Source organism: Rhopalosiphum maidis, chromosome 2 (genome assembly GCF_003676215.2).
Source record: "Rhopalosiphum maidis isolate BTI-1 chromosome 2, ASM367621v3, whole genome shotgun sequence".
NCBI lineage: Eukaryota > Metazoa > Arthropoda > Insecta > Hemiptera > Aphididae > Rhopalosiphum > Rhopalosiphum maidis.
Genome location: NC_040878.1, coordinates 37652852 through 37671601, shown reverse-complemented (window position 1 = coordinate 37671601; position 18750 = coordinate 37652852). Strand labels below are relative to the sequence as shown.

The 18750-nt window shown below is 27.3% G+C and overlaps 3 protein-coding genes and 1 pseudogene across 6 annotated transcripts; 2 read left to right on the top strand and 2 right to left on the bottom strand.

Moving 5' to 3' along the window:
* Nucleotides 1-848: 848 nt before the first annotated feature.
* LOC113552455 lies at nucleotides 849-6751 on the bottom strand (annotated as a pseudogene).
* A 2796-nt stretch (nucleotides 6752-9547) lies between these two features.
* LOC113553399 (diacylglycerol kinase epsilon-like) lies at nucleotides 9548-12698 on the top strand. Of its 2 annotated transcripts, none has more exons than XM_026956714.1 (9): nucleotides 9548-9830; nucleotides 9967-10147; nucleotides 10222-10399; nucleotides 10480-10610; nucleotides 10860-11004; nucleotides 11066-11283; nucleotides 11352-11494; nucleotides 11567-12050; nucleotides 12121-12698. In XM_026956714.1, the coding sequence occupies exons 2-9, from the start codon at nucleotides 9974-9976 to the stop codon at nucleotides 12244-12246; spliced, it is 1599 nt and encodes a 532-aa protein (XP_026812515.1). In that variant the 5' UTR covers nucleotides 9548-9830; nucleotides 9967-9973; the 3' UTR covers nucleotides 12247-12698. The 2 variants fall into 2 exon arrangements, with proteins under 2 accessions (XP_026812515.1, XP_026812514.1); XM_026956713.1 differs by having other exon boundaries at nucleotides 9548-9844.
* A 396-nt stretch (nucleotides 12699-13094) lies between these two features.
* On the bottom strand, nucleotides 13095-15364 carry LOC113554032. Of its 3 annotated transcripts, XM_026957682.1 has the most exons (3): nucleotides 14996-15324; nucleotides 14014-14289; nucleotides 13095-13959 (listed from the first exon to the last, which is right to left on the bottom strand). In XM_026957682.1, the coding sequence occupies exon 3, from the start codon at nucleotides 13902-13904 to the stop codon at nucleotides 13218-13220; it is 687 nt and encodes a 228-aa protein (XP_026813483.1). In that variant the 5' UTR covers nucleotides 13905-13959; nucleotides 14014-14289; nucleotides 14996-15324; the 3' UTR covers nucleotides 13095-13217. The 3 variants fall into 3 exon arrangements, with proteins under 3 accessions (XP_026813483.1, XP_026813482.1, XP_026813481.1); XM_026957681.1 differs by lacking the exon at nucleotides 14996-15324 and adding an exon at nucleotides 15350-15364 and having other exon boundaries at nucleotides 13096-14289; XM_026957680.1 differs by having other exon boundaries at nucleotides 13096-14289.
* A 119-nt stretch (nucleotides 15365-15483) lies between these two features.
* Nucleotides 15484-17947, top strand: LOC113554031 (mitochondrial dicarboxylate carrier). Its single transcript, XM_026957679.1, has 8 exons — nucleotides 15484-15714; nucleotides 15948-16080; nucleotides 16137-16292; nucleotides 16354-16520; nucleotides 16874-17081; nucleotides 17144-17224; nucleotides 17291-17347; nucleotides 17402-17947. The coding sequence occupies exons 2-8, from the start codon at nucleotides 15979-15981 to the stop codon at nucleotides 17498-17500; spliced, it is 870 nt and encodes a 289-aa protein (XP_026813480.1). The 5' UTR covers nucleotides 15484-15714; nucleotides 15948-15978; the 3' UTR covers nucleotides 17501-17947.
* The last annotated feature ends 803 nt before the right edge of the window (nucleotides 17948-18750 follow it).

Genomic DNA, 18750 nt, shown 5'->3' with positions numbered 1-18750 from the left:
ACTAAATATTTATTTTGTTTTTTGCGTGATATATATTGTATTAGGTAAGATCTGCTTATTCTGCATTCATATTATTTAACCTAACATAAGTGCTATTTAAGTGCCATTGCATAACACTGTTATAAAATACCCAGTCACTTAAATCAGTAATCAACCGATCAACAAATAAGTTTTAATTTGCAAGCATTTTAGTATATATTATACAATCACAATTGGTATACTGACTCTTAACGAAAATTTATTCTGCAATATTATTATTTACTAATTTTAATTAAAAATCGCAAAGCTATAAAGTAATTGTCACAATTATTATTAAAAAATTGTAATTTTATAGTAACATGATATATTTTAAACATTTTAATAAAACGAATTTACATAAAGAGTTTTATTAATATGTTTAAAGTATTTACAGTATATCACGGTACTTAAAATTACATTTTTTTAATAATAATTGTGACAATTACTTTATAGCTTTGCGATTTTTAATTAAAATTAGTAAATAATAATATTGCAGAATAATAATAGTTAAAAATTTAAAATACGAGTTAAAAATCACAGTTTGTTGATTACTTGATCGTGTCATAAACAGTACTTAAATACATTTTTATTGGGGAAAAATTTAAATTTCTAAATAAACCAATTGTTTTAATTGTTAACTGTTAAGTGTAATTCGTAATGCTTATCAGCATTTAATGGTTTAAGTAATTTTACGAATACTTTTCATTATTTCTAAAAAACTATTGAACTTTTTTAAAGAGTCATGTTTGTCAATAATTGATTTAAAGGTAATGTATATGCAAAATGTGTAGCACTTTATCCAACAAAATGTATCACAAAACTAATAAAAATTATTTTTTCTTTAATACGGTAAACCCTTCGTTAATGGCGCTATTCGTTTTTTCGTATTCTGTTAACTGGTAACAAAATCTGGGTACTTTTAATGATTGCCGCGTCATTATAGGACTGTTTCTTAAAATGGATCTATTTGAATTGTTTGCCATGACCACATTCTCGGGTATTTTGGTATAGCCTTCTTTGATCCAGGGATGTTGCAAAGCATCCTTTAATTTTGTTCGCTTATTGCAGTTTGGCTCCAGCAACGTTGCAATCAAATCTTTCAGTGGTCTACTTCGAATATTTAACCCCCGGAATGAATATTTTTTAACCATCTATATTCGTGAAATATCAATGTTGTTTAATGTACATATAATTAATCAAAACTCAGTCAATAAAAAAAAATAATGAAATGCGCTTTATATTCAATAATTATATACGTTTATATAATAGTTTTAATATCAAAAATTAGAAAAAAAAATATTTGTTTAATAGATTTTGTTGTAAAACCACAATAACATAACCAATAAATTAATTTACCTCTAATATACATTTGGATGAATGGAAATGTCTATACAATTACTATTCATATGTATAAGTTATGTGTTGTAATAGAAATTGATTTTAATAGGCTATTTTAGTCTTTAATAATTTATAATATTGTATAGATACAATACATTACTTAAAATTATGTTCTAACGACGACAGTTGAACAGTAAGTTTCCGATAGTAATTCAAAAATAAGACTGTTTAAAATTAATGAATCAGTTTAAATTATGTATTATTATAAATAATAGATATATTTATATATTAGTGTGTAGTTGTAGTACTGTATTAAGTATAAAGCAAAGGTAAATTATATAGTGTTAAAATTTTTTATTGATTAACAATTTTTACTTTAATTGTTATGACAAGAATTTTTTACTTAACGTATATTATATATTGCTAAAGATATTAAGAAACAAAATGTCATAAGCATTACATAATTATCCATGTATTAACGATTTTTATATTTGGTTTTTGTCTCTATTCGATCAATTCAGCACAGAATATTGTTTTATAGTTTATATTTAAAAACCATAATGTTTTTGTATTCAACAATTATTTTAAACGGTAGTCTATTTATTTAAAAATAATTAACTTATTTATTTGTATTATCTACTATAGTAATTTTTAGGTTAAAAATATTGAGAAATTAAAAAAAATGTACTTGCTTACAAACTGCATTCAATTTATATGATTTGAGATTTTTAACTGCCCCAAAAAGTTCTCTAGAAAAAATCACATTATTGTAAAAGTCAGTCTTTATCTAATCAAAATATACAAAGTGTTTCAAAAGTCTTCATCCGATTACAAATTTATATAGCTAACGATCCATATACTAATGGAAACTTAAAATAAACTTAGTTACCTATCTTATCTTTGAACCTTTCTATTAGTATATGGGTCGTTTACCTATGGCTAACAATTGCCGAACTATGTAGATTTTCAATCGTATGAAGACTTTTGATACACTCTGTACAATATAAAATAATAATAAAATATTGTTATCTTTTTGCGTAACGAAAAACGTCGTTTGATAATATGAATAATTATTTCCTATGTCTGTGCAAAGTCATTATTTTTCTTTTAACATTTAGGAGCTGACTGGTAGTTGGCTTAAACTAGGATCACTTGTACATTTGGTATATTAATACCATGAATATATTAAAACATTTTAGACTTTTGTAGCATCCTTCATATAAATTGTAATTTTAATAAATTATTATGTCTTATAAAATACATTCAGAGAAAACTGAAATCATTTTGAATATTTTTTAGAAATTTTGGAAAGTGCTGCAATTCCATCCTCCCCACACCTACACCGCTATACCACTGGCTTTTATTGATATCAAGAAATAATCAAATATTGTTATCAAATTTTATCTATCATATTATATTAAGATTATAATTGTATTTTTTCCGAAAAAAATGTAGCTTCCGTCCCTTTTAGATTTCTAGATCCATGCTTGGTCAACAATTCGAATAAAAATAATTTAATAATTATTTACCTATTAGGTAGATTTTATGAAAATAAACAAAATCATAAGATTTTTATTTGAATGATAATTATTTACTTAAAGTTCATATTTGTATTGTCTATATATTTTTTATAATAAGTCTAAAATCTTATAACTTTTACGCTTTTATAAATGATGTATTAGATTACATTATACTAGTTTCATTACTTTAGGGTGAAATTTGTTATTCTATGTAGAACGTTATTGAAATGGACGATATTATTCAGTTATAGTGTAAATTAGAAATAATTATGTATGTGGCTATAATCGACAATTAATTTTAATTTATAGTTATTTTGAAAGCTTATATTTTATAATTTATAAATATATTATATTATGATATAGTTATCAATATATTTAATGATTAAATATTTTTTTGTCAGATGTTGTATTTTAAATTATACATTATTATGTCAATTTAAAATATGTAACTATGGTAATATGTTATTATTATTCTCAAATCCTTTTAAATACCTTTCAAACTTGTCAAAATGGACTATTATCCTTAATCTTTAATACATTAAGATTAAACGGCTCAAAAACTACATGTTTGAATTTTATTTGGAACATTTAAAAAAAAAAAACAGGGCGGTTCTCGATTCAAAAAGAATTTTGTATTTCCACCGGACATTTATTATGAATTTCCATAAATAGCATATCACTTAGTCCAAACCAGCTTTGTAGTTTATATGTTTCGTTAATGATAAAACGGTTCATGAATCAGCACATTCGTAAGTATGAATATATTATTATATGATATATTTATTCACCCTCCTACTTCTCTTCGCTTACAGTTTTGTAGAGAATAATTTTATTTTTGATTTGAAATGCCTATTTTAATATATTGGTAAAAATGTAATCAGAATATTTTTTTAAAAATAAACCTAGAGTCTCAGAGTAAGTACATACGAGTAGGTATTATTGTATTATTATATACTTTAAAGATATATTTTTTTCTCACTTATTTATTATTCCTTTGTAATAGTTGGGTATTAATGTTTATAGTTTATACATCGAAATTTTAATTATAAAAATAAGTATCGTAATGTTTAATATTTATAGTGCCTATTAATTTTCAACAAATTTAAAACTATTTACTGGGTTCGGAAACTAAGTAATTTAAAAATATAAAACAATCATCCAAGATACGTCATATTTAATTACTTTTACGAAAAGTATTTAAAATAGTATTCTTATTTTAGATGCTGATGAGTGAACAAAAGAATGTATTGATTTTATAATGGTGTGTACTTTTTTGTTTTTATGTCTGTATACACAAAAAAGATAGATAATCGAAAAAATGGTTAGATTTTCAACTTTGCGAGTGATTTGAGACAGAAAATTGCATCTAATTTGTAATTTATAATACTAAGAGGTAAATAATGTAGATATCTACTTGAAATTTTGAAAAAATGTTAATATTATCATTTTTTATTTATAATAAAATTTAAAAAATATTTTAGCCTTTTCAAGGTATTTAAAGGTTTGAGTAATTTTCATTTTTTCCCCCTGTAAATACCAATTAAAAATTATTTACAGAGTAGAATGCGAATTGCCTTGTAAGTGCTTAATTTTTATTAGTCCACTATATTCTTTTATAAGTGTTAATAATTAGAATTTTGAAAAATTAATTTTTTACGTGCATTTGAAATTCAAATTTTCAAGACATTGGATACTAATTCAATATTAATTATTTATCCTTAAATGGTTTTTAATATTTTGTTTAAACCAGTTAGTAAATACCTGAAATGTTCACCAAATGTTTATATTATTATTTTTAATGTATGATAAAATTTAAAAATTTGTTAACTCCTTTTGAGGTATTTATATATATGACAAATTTTCAATTTTTTTTAGTTTGTTTTCTATAAATATTGATAAAAGTTACCTCACAAATGATCTCGAAACTATGCAAAGATAATTATTTTTATACACATTTTAAGTTCAAATTTGGCTGAAATTACTTATTTAAACAATAAATAACGTTTTTAATTAATGTGTTATAATTCAAAAACATTATTTGTGGAAACTTAAAAATGTTAACGTACATTATGAATTTTACTAAATACAATGAATGAATGATATGTTTATAACATGTTAATTAATTTTAAGATATAGGTGTTCTACCCAAGGTCGTAACTGAAAAAAAAATTCGGGGGGGGGGGTCTAAATTTTTTTTGTATATAAACGTTGAAAATGTATAGTCAATGAACTATATTCATCACTAAAATCTACTTTTAAAAATTTCGGGGAGGGGGGGGTCCGGACCCCTGGACTCTCCCTCCCAGTTACGGCCTTGGTCCTACCTATTTATAATGTAAACTTATTCGCACTGTTTTGCGGTCAGGTGATGGTATTGACTAAAAAGTTGATTAAGCAATAATATAATAATATGTAGTATAAATATATATATATTATTATAATAATTATTAAGTATTAATAATAAAATAAATGCAACTTTTCAGCAATAGTTGAATCGACCGACCGCAATACTAATAACGAAAACCACAGTATATCACGAAATGTACTTATAGTGACGTGTTATCACATGAAAAGACAGTTTCCGTTCAGAATCATTTTTTGTATATCTACAATGGATATATTATTGAATTCAAATTTAACACAGCCGTTACTACGACCCACTCGACACCAAATGTACAACAGAGCGGTACCCATTTTCCATTTTTTTTTGTGTTCGCAATGTTCGCATGCATTACATCATATCAACTGCTCGCCTGTTTCTTGTGCATTTCCACCTTGGTCTTGTCTCGGAACGGTTCCGCGTTGTTGGTCATCACGAACAGCACGACACCGATCGCCCGTCCACACGTCCACGAGCACCGGGTTGTACAGTCGTTATCCTGACAAGAGCTCGGACGACGAGTAGGTAACCGTGCTGCACGGCGTGTTCGCGCCAGGATTATGTCCGCGATCCACGAACCTGGCGAACCCGAAGTCGGCTATACGCACGTTGTAGTTGCGCGTCAGCTGTATGTTCTTGCACTTCAGGTCTCTGTGCACTACGCCCATCCTGAGCATATACATGAACGCATACAAGATCTGCAAAAACCACGAACGGATTTGCGACTCCTCCAAGATCTTATTCTGCAAGTATACGTGAACAGGTCACCGTTCTCTGCGTACTCCATGTTTACGAATCCGTTCTGTAACACGCTGTACACCTGCGGAAAAGGACACACTATCAACGCATGTTGGAAATACCGAAAATATTTTTATGTACTGAAATAACAGTCCACCGTTTATATGCAGGAGGTCTAATTATTATAAACATAACTTTTTTTCCCAATCCAATGTGTTTGAAATACAATTTTGGAAAATTATTTCTGAGAGTTAAAATTGCTATAATATGTAGTTTGTAATTTATTTTTGTTTATCCAAAATAAAATACACGTCATATTATGACCAATACGATTATTATTTACGTGTTTCTATGATAAATCTGAGATATCTATAGCTAATGCATTTAAATATTTTAAAAGTTGAATCACCTATTTATGTTCATTGAGTAGTTAAATTATGTTTTAAGTTTAAAGTTTTGGCACGTGTATATGGTGAAACTTATTGTATAATGTCCCTAGAATAATACAAATAGGTGTACAATATTTTCAATAAATTCGTGACATGGCAACAATAAAAAGGAAAAAATAAACGAAAATCTATGCTTTCAAAATTTTGCTGGTTGTCTAAACAAGACTTTGAAAAAAATGAAATCTTTAAAATGTCGACAAAAAACTTTTAAACGCAAATAGTTTCTAAAACACATCTTTAACGTCGTTAATTCTTAGAAAAAATGCTTTTATTCCTTGTAACTTATTTATCTTTACTGAGTAGTTCATAACTAAGAATTATCATTTAGGATCTGACTGTGGACAATATCAAAAGAAATAATACGGTGGATCAGCTGAGAAACCTCTAAAGATAGAGTTAAATATTAATAAATAAATCATATTAGTAAAATACATATTTTGATTTTTTTAGCACATATTTATGTACATATTTTGATAACGTAAATACTTATTTTGGTTTCATAAATACATATAAATCCAAGCCCTATTTATGACAATAATATTAAAATGTATAGAGTATAAAATTACAATATACAGTATAATTGCCACATTATTTTAAAATCCAAGAGAATTTGAAATACATGTATTATATCAACATGCTAAATGTGTTGTTAGAGTAATATTATTCTGATATTCAATACTGAGGCGTACATAATATCTCATAAGTAGGGTTCGGATTTATATGAATTTATGAAACCAAAATATGTATTTACGTTAGCAAAATATATACATAAATATGTGCTAAAAAATTCAAAATATGTATTTTACTAATATGATTTATTTATTAATATTTAATTATATATTATATCCACATGAGTTTCTAATGAAACAAATTATATTTTAAATAGTAAAATTATTTAAAAAAAGGTGTTACAAATTATAAAATATAAATAAAAAAAGCTAAAAAAAAATAAAAATTTTAATTATCTTGATTACAATTTACGATAACAGCTATTTTTGAATTTTGAAATTCAAAAGATCTTCGATTTGGCCTTATATCGATTAAATGATCTTTTGGCTTCCACTGATGTTATTGGACAGTATTGAATTTTGACTATGTCTGAAGGAGTAAGTTATATCTACCGTAGATTAAGTTCAATAATTGGTATTATTTTGTTATTATTTTGTACTTTTGGAAATATGGGAAATTGTTTGTATTGAAAAATACAATTGTACATAATTAATAATTATTAAAAATTGTAAATGAACAAATTGTCAAAATATGTAGAAAAAATGGAATTATTGAGAAGTATGTAAAACATGTACTTATGACAAAATATGTAAAAATATGTAAAATAAAATATATTTATTTTCATTGGAAATCCTTTGAAACGAATTTATCATTCACTTAAATTAATTTATTAAGTCACAGTAAAAATATGTATTTACATATAAATCCGAGCCCTAGTCATAAATATAATATATGTATTGTATATATTATAAACTATCATTTTTAAAGAAAAATAATTTCATTTTAGTAAAATAAACGATTTTTTCTTGCCTTACGACACTATAACCGAATTCAACGAAAACAAATATATTTTATGTAATCTTGGTGATGCACAAAAGATATTCGTACGTGACAAAAAAGTTATATGGCTATATTTTTTTTTATTTTATGAAATAGTGCCTTTTAAATCGATAACACTAAAAATTTGTTTTTGACAAAACATTTACTGTAAGCAGTGTAAGCTATACGATTTCGTACACTATGGGCTTAACACAAAAATGTTTACTTTGAAGTGTTACTCGTTTTTCATTATTGCGTAGGTCTGTTTCTAACTAGAGGATTTCAAGTTTGTAAATTACTCTATTCCAATAATGTGTTTTATTTGAGAATGACAAAGTTATTCGGTGGAATTTAATAATAACTATCTACATGTTCAGCAGATACTGACGTGGGTTGGTTTTCCGAGCACGCTAAATAAAGTTCACATTTTACCATACGAGATACATATTATGTATTTAAAATAATCTCAACAAAAGAATATGGATATTTAACTGTATGTACCATTGGTGCGAATTTACATTATATAAATAAAAACAAATTTTTAATGTATACAAATGAGTAGGTAACGAAAATTGTGATTAAGGAAGTGGTATACCTATAATATCACTAGGTATATTTTTAAAACCTAAAACCATTGTATATAAATTTATCAAATGTGATAATGTACTGTAGGTACTTTAAAATTCTATTAGACAAACATATTTAAGCTTGAATAAACCCCTTGATAACCTCCCCCCCCAAAAAAAAAATAAATAAATAAAAAAAATTCAGGTCTAAGTACGCCATTGACCCTGCTCTATGTAATATTAAATATTAATTTTATATAGTAGCATGGAAAAATTAGTATATATTACTATTATAGTACTAAAGTAGATTAAAACCCAATTATTGATGCACTATATTTTGACATCATATCATATTATTGTATACATTTTCTTTTGCTTATATATGAATTGTTTTGACTTAGTTAAAACTTAAAACACCAACGATACTTATTTAAAAAAATTATTATGTATATCTAAATAAGCTAATATTTATTATTTATGTGTACTACCTATTTATTGATATTTTTTCTGTAAAGTCAATTAATTTAGAAATTTTATATTATTTATGATCTCTTATTCATAAAATGGTCTTCAATACTATCAGTCTACAGATGACTAACGCTCATAAATCATCAAATAACAAAACATATCTCCGTTCTTTACTCATGGTCGAGCGAAAACGAAGCCGTGATTTGCTCTTCTTAAAGTGCTGAACGTTCTTTTTTTTGTACATTGTACTGTCAGAGGTAGTGACTATAAATATACTTACATTGATTGCAGTAAAATATCCTTATGTAGGCCTTCATGACTGTTTACCACGGCTTTAGAATTCAGATACGATGGTTGCGTAACGAAAGAAGGAAAAATGATGTTTGAATGTTCTCCACTAAATACCCAGGATCTTAGAGCGCTCCCGGTGGATTTATATAATATCTAAAGCCGTGCTGTTTACCTCCTATTCGGAATTCGGATTGATATGAAATTGTTATCATTACTAAATATTTATATTTTAGAGTTTGGATTATATACGATTTTCATTTCAATTTACTAGCGATTTGCAAATGTAAAAATAAAACCAAAACGTTTTGTGTGTCATCATATACACAGACAATATCTACCACTTAAAGTACGCAATACCCATTTTAATACAAAAGACTGCGCATTTAGCATTAAATTATGCTTAAAAGGTCAGATGATATGTGCGGAATACTGCGCAACGTCGAAACGTTGTCAGTAGTATTTTCATTTTTTAACATAGAAATAGATACCGTTCAGCTTCAGCAGAATTCGTAAAGTAAATCGATAATGGTACTACCTACTTAAATAATTAATTATCCTTTTTATGTATTATACATTCATGAGTTTCTACTTATATTTCGTAATAATAGCATAAAATTGTGTTTATTTTTTCAATTTTCAACGTATTTCAGATTTACCATGTATTTGGATACAGATGATTTAGTGACGTCCAGTATAATTGCATTTGTAATTGCAATTGTAGTGTTTATTTTTAGTATTAAAGCATTCAGATGGTTTTTTCCTGAAAGTGATGTTGCTGACAAAGGTTTGTCATCTCATGTGTGGGTTGAAAAACCATCCTATATACTAAGTGTAAGTATTAGTCAATCAGTCTGGGTTATTTATAAGGCTTTAAAAACAAATTATTGATAATTATTTATTTATAGGATCCAAATGAATGTATTGTATGTGAAACATTAACGCATGGATCTAAAGTTCGATACTGTGATAATTGTGGGATTTTTGTTGACTTAGCCTGTGTAAAAAAAGCTAACAAGCGAATATGTTGTAAGATCTTAAGTACTAATAGACCACCTAAGACTTTCACACACCATTGGAACAAATGTAATTCATTTCATAATTTTATATAGTTATTATTTAAATACATTTGAAGTATTATTAATTATTTCAATTTTTCGCTATAGCTCTGTTAATTGATGTTACATGTTGTGTTTGTGCCTCGGATGATGACACTGATAGTGTTCTTGGACATTTTTTTCAATGTCTATGGTGTAGTAGGTTTTCACATGAAAATTGTATAGCTCAATTTATTCAGGTATCAATTACTTTTTATTTTCTCATCACTTCTTTTAATGTTAACAATTATTAAATTAAAAAATCAATAATATATATATATATATTTAATCATTGAGAGATGTATGTTACATTTATACTGCTAAGTATAATTATAATTGGAATCAAATAAGATTTTTAAACAAAATTACTACATCAAAAATTTATTGAAACATTAATAGATAATTATGATTAATTTTTATGTTTTGCTAGTGATGTTTTTTGTTTATAGAAATGTGATTTTGGAATATATCGCAAATATATTATACCACCATTTTGTATAAAAACAAGTAACCGATTTAAAAATGTATCCAAGCAAACAATTGAAAAAGTTTTTCATCCTGGTTGGGAAAACTGGACTCCATTAATTATATTTGGTAAATGATTATAAAAAAAAATTCAATTTATTTTTAAAATATATTTTATGTAAAACTTTAGCAAACAAGAAGTCTGGTAATAATGATGGAACTTTAATAATTTCACATTTCCGGCGTCTACTAAATCCTATACAGGTATACGATGTTATTGACTGTCCCCCAGAAAAAGCTTTAGATTGGTTAAAAACCACACATCTGGAATGTGTTTTTGTCTTGGTTGCTGGTGGCGATGGCACAGTAGCTGGTGTATTAAACAGCATTCATAATTTACAATTAAAAGTAAATTATAAATCCAGAATTACATCAATGATACATAAATATTTTAATAATCAAATAAACATTTTCAGATAGATCCTGCCGTGGGTATTATACCACTTGGTACAGGCAATGACTTGTCTAGGATATTGGGATGGGGAACTTCGTATTCAGATTCTGATTGTTCTGGTTTTATGAATTTCCTTGATAATGTTTCAGTTATAAAATTAGATAGGTTAATTTAATTTTTTTTATCTTAATATAGAAGAGTAATTAATCAAGACTAATGCTGATTATTTTTTACTAGATGGAAAGTGAATATTTTGTCAAATGTATTGAAAAAGATAAAAATAACAAACACTATCACAATGTATAACTATTTGGGAATTGGTTTGGATGCTCAAATAACATTGGATTTTCATCGTACTAGAAAGTCACCATTATATTTATTCAATAGTACACTGTTGAATAAAATGATATATTTAGGGTGCGGTACACAACAATTTTTAGAACATCAGTGTCAAGGTCTGTCTGATATGATTGAGTTATACATGGATGAGAAAAGAATAGTTTTACCAGATATTGAATCCATTGTAATTGTGAATATTGAATCTTGGGGTGCTGGAGTAAATTTATGGGAATTGGGAGTTAATGATGGTAATGAGTTTGGTGCACAGTTTATTGATGATGGGTTGTTAGAAGTACTTGGCATACGATCTTCCATGCATATTGCACAATTAAAAATGGGGATTGCTGAACCTATTAGAATTGGTCAAGCATCTGTAATCAGAGTAAGTTATATTTGTATACAATTGAAAAATTTATATTGCTTGCTTATTTTAAACATTTAATGATCGACAGGTTAAATTATTACAAAAATTGCCAGTTCAGGTTGATGGTGAACCTTGGCTTCAACCAAAATGTGAATTTGTGCTTAAGCGGTGTAACCAAGCTACAGTTTTGAAGTTATCAAACATAATAATTTAACAAAGTAAAATAATTTTTTACACTATTATTATTTATACGTCCTTTTGTTTTTGTAGAGGCTTTTAAAAACATTAGTGTGATTTATGGCATCACTTATCACACATTTCATTGGTAATATTATTTAGTTATTTTTAATAATTTAAGTGCACATATTGTCTGTTTCTGAGATTATAAGTTTTAAATGATGAACATTAAATATATTTCAAATTCAATTTAAAATAAATAAACCAATGATTGATGATGTCTGGTATTGCTTGTGTGAATCGTAAGACCCGTAATAGTAATATAATACTGTAAATTATGCTTAAAACATTCCTATATTTCAAAGAACTCATTGTATATGGATTAACTAATATTTTTAAATATTTGACTATTGTCTATTATTACTTTACATTTTGAATAAAAAAATGTTTGAAAATTATAATTCAATAAACTATTTTATACTTAGAATAATTAAATATGTATACCTATAATATATATTATAATATTATGTAATTATAATAAATTACAAAAAACTATAAATTAATGTATACAAATATAGTGTAATTTATTATGTTTAAAATATTGTACATAAATAGGAATTGTTTATTTTTATTTATTGCTATTGAAAATACAATTTATGTGATTGTAAATGAGTGTTTTAAAACCATGTAAAATATTGAATTTATCTCCATATAAAGCTTAGTTATTTAATTATTTATTAATTAAAAAATAGATCTGATTGTTGTAAACTTATGTTTTACTTTTGATTTCCTGTGATTTATGTTTATTGTTAATGGCTGTTGAATTTGAAACATTATATTATTATTATGTGTTTATTTGCTTGTGTTTTTTTAAAATAAAATTAATAGAAAAATTATTGTTAGTTGATATTTATTTACAATATATATATACATTAATTTTATACAAATAGTACGTATTGAATCATATCATTTTACAACAGTTTATAAAATGTTAAAAACTTAATGATTTTATCTGGTAGTGCCTGAATTTAATGTTAACTTGAGACCATTATCAGCCAATTTGTACAGGTAAGACACATCGTCTATGCGGTAGAATGATTCATGAGTAGTGATTCTCATAGTGCCTGTTGCAGTGTTTGAAAACCCTGTGACTAATGGTGCCAGTGACACCCTGATGTCTGATAGATGTGATACAGCAGATGCTAACCTCTTAGCTGATTCGTCTGCCTTGTGTTTCCAACAGCCAAACACAATATAAAGGCGAGGTTGGCGCTTGACAAACGCCAGGAATCCAACGATGTCTTCAAACTTTACACCCAACAGCAACAGCGAACTAATGTCGTCCACCACCATATAAACAACGCCGGTGGGGTGCTTATCCAATAAGTCTTTCGCGCAGTCGACCAGACTGTCAACGGACACAGCGGATTCGATGAAGGCAAATCGCTTCTGATTGAACATCGATAGCAGGTTGTAATGGAACTTCAGGCCTATGTTCTGGTAGTGACCGTACGTGTCCCGGACACCAATCATGCACACGGGCCGATCGGTCTTGGTGAACACGTACCACATGTAAAACGATAGGATCACGTCTGCCTTAGCAGTGTCAGTTTCCTCGATGCACACGATCCGCCGGTCCGACATGTCGGGCCTGAGCACTAGCTGCAATTGTTCCAAAACGTCCACGTTTGACATCGCGTTGGCGGTTAGACGGTGTAGTGGAGCAGTGGACACCAACCTGTAGCATAACCTTTAAGCCTAGCAATTAGTAAGTAGCTACCAGCTACTAACAGTATTAACTCACGATTTTCGTTTAAAGTTATGCGCTATCAGGAAGTAAGAGCACGTGGACAACCAACAACTGCTATAGTCACAAATAATAGTGACGTCACATTATCTATTGATAAGACCGACGGTTCAAAGCGTATAAAACATAGACATAATAAAAACACTCTTCCCATTTATTGTTTACTCAGTTTACTGGAATTCTAGGTCTACAGATAACGAGAAGATCTTTCTTTTTATCCGTGCTTAGATCTAAGACTGGAATGTGTTGTTTACGTTGCGATGTCGTTGTAGTCTTGTAGAGCATGGGTGCCAAATCCGTAGCAAGTGAAAAAATAAAAAATAAACGTTAAAAACAAAAATATTATTTCATATTTTAATTTTAGTAATTAATATTTAATAATGAGACCACACACAATGTAAATACTTTTTCATTTTTCGTTTAACTAAAAAACGAATCAGAAATTTAACTATATTTAGGAAATTTGATTGGAAATATAGGTAAAATATGAAATGCTAACCCTGAAACGGATGAAACTTACACTTTAAACTTTAAAGAGCATTGGCTATAATACATTTGGCACATATTTTTTCAATTAGTACTCACTATCTTAGAGATTCAACAAAACTAATTTTTCTACAGTAAATTTATATTTATCATTCTCAAAAAAAGGTATTTGCCTTCAAATCTGAACCATAGACAATGAAAGGCTAACGTCTAGACTTGTTATGAGATTAAAGAACTCACTACCTCCATGAGCTGTACCTCCATCATAGAGTAATTAGTATTACTCTATGGCCTCCATAGACCTCATTACTACCATCAGCTGTTCTCAGTGATTACTATTGATAACGTTATCAAATGATGCCCATCATAATAAAGACATAAATCATAAAGTAATAATTAATAAATTGATAGTTCATAAAAAAGAGATTAATATTTAATTATTATTTTATAGAGTAGGAATTGAGTATCGTCTATCGACACATTGAATACTCACGAGTCACGAGTGGCCACTGGCCGATAGTCCATCTATCGAGTGTATAGGTATTTCATCTATTCTGTGTTATAGAAATATTGACATAATGACATATTATTATAGAAAATAAATTAAAAAATGAAACAAAAATATTAATACACAATTTATTATGGATAGCAATGATAGTATAAAAATTATTTGTTAAATAATTTATAATTATATATGTGTATAAGGATATCGAACTTGACTAATGAAGTAATGACTACTTGTCAGTTGAGAGACTTGAGACTAAGCACTTCGGACCATAAACTTATTAACTAATATCTTAGATCTATATTGTGGTAAAAATATCAAAATAATAATAATATAATATACCTATTCATTTATTTTGTGATAACAAGTTTGTTTCCAGTTCGTTGGGCTTGTGAGCTGGATTGTTTCTTTTTTAATTCTCTTATCGTGTGACTTTTTTGACCTTGGATTATCACTATTTGCCCTTCACCCCCCCTTTACGCCCTTTAGAACGATACACCGGCAATCGACACTCCGTTGAATACTTATATTATACCAAATTACCGATGAAATATACATTCCCCCACGGCCGAGACGAATATTAATGTATTAATCATGACCGAAACCCGAGGGGAAAGTTGATAAGTTAGTTGTTAGTTCATGTAAGGACGCCCGGGAACAACAAGCAACTCATTGAACTTCGACTACCTCTGTCTCGTTTTTTCCTGGTAAGGGTTTCTACCGTAGATACATTAAATTTTTTTCACTAGAATTTCCATTTGAGTTGAAATGTTTGGATTTTGTTATCACCTTGACATTATGTACTAAATAAATTATCGATAGGGTAGATGATTATTACTTGTTTAATGTTAAGAACATGTAGAATTATTTTAATAAGTTGCAATAATATCTACTGATAAATTTGGCTATTTTTTTATGGATAATTTTATTCTTTTACCAGGTCGTGTTTTGCAGAACAGTAAAGTAATAAAATGGCAGCCAATGATAAAAGTAAAAAGTTTTCACGATGGTATTTCGGTGGAATTGGTTCGGCTGGTGCTGCATGTTGTACACATCCACTAGACTTGCTCAAGGTAAATATTAAACGAGTATTAACGACTGGATCAACTATTTTGAAATTGATACACAGGTGCATTTACAAACACAACAAGAAGGAAAAATTTCTGTTGGCCGTTTAGCAATGAAAATCATCAGAGAACAAGGAGTATTCTCGCTGTATACGGGTATTTCAGCATCATTGTGTCGACAACTGTCATATTCAACTGTGCGATTTGGAATATATGAAGTATTGCATTTAAGTGTTTGGTCAACCTCTAAAATTTATTGAAAATTTTATTTAATTTTAGGTTGGAAAACAAGCAATGACCAAACCTGGTGAAAACGTTCCATTCTATAAAACAGTGTTGTTAGCTTCCGCTGCCGGGGCGGCTGGTGGGTTTGTTGGAACCCCAGCTGATATGGTTAACGTACGAATGCAGAATGATGTAAAGTTACCAATGGAAAACCGCAGAAAGTATGAGTGTGATGAAATACTAACATTTTATTTATTCAGTATTCACATTGTATTAACAGAGCTTTGGTGTGCATATATTTATTAGTTTAACATGAAACCTTCACGATTTGAATCCATTTGATTTGTGCATTGTATCAACTTCTGTAGAAAAAACAAAGTTTTGGGTGTCAATATTCAATCCAACACATGGATGTTTATGAAAAACTTTGAATACAGAAAGTATTATTTATTGAGATGAGATATAGATGTGAAACAATAAACGCTTAAACAGATAAACCTCATTAATCATCACATTTAAATGATTTCTTTTAATAAAGTAAAAAGTAAATTTTAATATAATTTAATGGTTTTAGTTACAAACATGCTCTTGATGGTTTTATACGTGTTTGGCGAGAAGAAGGGTTTACCAGATTATTTTCGGGTGCATCAACAGCTACAATGCGTGCTGTTTTAATGACTGTTGGACAGTTATCATTCTATGATCAAGTCAAACAATTATTATTATCATCAGGTTATTTTGGTGACAACTCCACTACACACTTTTTATCTAGTCTTACTGCTGTGAGTGTAACACAATTTAAACTTTTTTTTGATGCAATTTTCATTATTTACTAAATCTGCAGGGTGCTGTTGCAACAACTCTAACTCAACCTCTGGATGTGTTAAAAACTCGAGCAATGAATGCTAAACCAGGCGAATTTTCAGTATGTTTTAAATAATAAATTATAATGATACATTGGTTTTTAATTTAAACTGAATATATTTTCTAGGGTACACTCGATTTAGTTAGATATACTGCCAAACTAGGACCGATGGGATTCTTTAAGGTAAAATTATTACTCTTGTAAAATATTTTTATGTAATTTTTTATTTTTGTTTAGGGTTATGTTCCAGCATTTGTGAGATTGGCTCCTCAAACAATTCTTACATTTGTTTTCTTGGAACAATTACGATTGAACTTCGGTTACTATAAAGCATAGTTTATTACGATAAAAAAATCATATTTCTATGCAATATTTTCATTGGATATTTATGCTATTGACAAAATATTTTATATATTCATTCTTCAACAATACTTTACGTGCAATTAATACTAGGTACCAATATTATTTTTGTAAATTAATGTTGAACAAATTTTAATATAAGAATTTTGGAGGGGCTAAATAATTTATTTGTATTTAAGCTGTAAGCAGTGTTCATGAATAGCATTTTTAATACCTCTATATTAAAAAAATCTAATACATTTAAATAACTTATAGACTTATTAACCAAAGCAATAAGTTTTGCAACAAAATCAAAATGTTTGTTTTTGAATCTAATGATATTAAGGAAATTATTTATAGATACATATTATTACAATAACAACATAGTAAAATTGTAGAATTTTCACTTTATTGATGCGTATGAATTTTCTTAAGAATCAATACCTTATTAAATAAATTTGTAACACATTTATATTGAATAATTTCTGAACTTCCAAAAGTTGCCAAATTTTAATTTGTTAATTTATATTAACATTCCTCAAGCATTTTAGTATAAATAGATTTTTTTGATACAATAACATAATATAGACTAAATAAATAAATAATATTTAATTTTTAATTTGGGTCCAACTTTAGTTTACAATAAAATTGTAAAAATTCATTAATAATGGGCCTTAAATATCTTTAATTTACTTTAATAGAAACTGTAACAAAATTTCTTATTTTTTAAAACTAACAGTAATTAGTCTTATTATTTTTGTTATTGATATATATTTTTTTAATTATGACTAAGTTAAGAAATATTATCATTCCTCCTGAAAATTATTAATAGAGAAGTATACGATTTTTTTTTTAACCATAAAATGTTTAATTTTGTATGTAAAATGAATTTGATCTAATACCATATAATCAAATTAAAAATTCATTTTTACTAGTAACAGGTTTATTAATTACCAAATAGATCAGGTTTATGCAATAATAAATGTAATTATCTTAAAATGTTTAAAAAACTATTGTATTTTATTATTTATTTAAGAATGTTAATCATTGTTTTAGATTTATAGTGTTATGATTTATGAATGATTTTAGTTTTTGTTTTTCTGATGTAAACTATTGTAACTTTATTATTTCGGAATATACTATAAAAAACTAAATTATACTGTTATAAGTTTGATTTTAAATACTTTATATAGTAATTATTTCAGTTTCACAACTAAAGATACCAATAAAAATAAAAATTCAGGTTT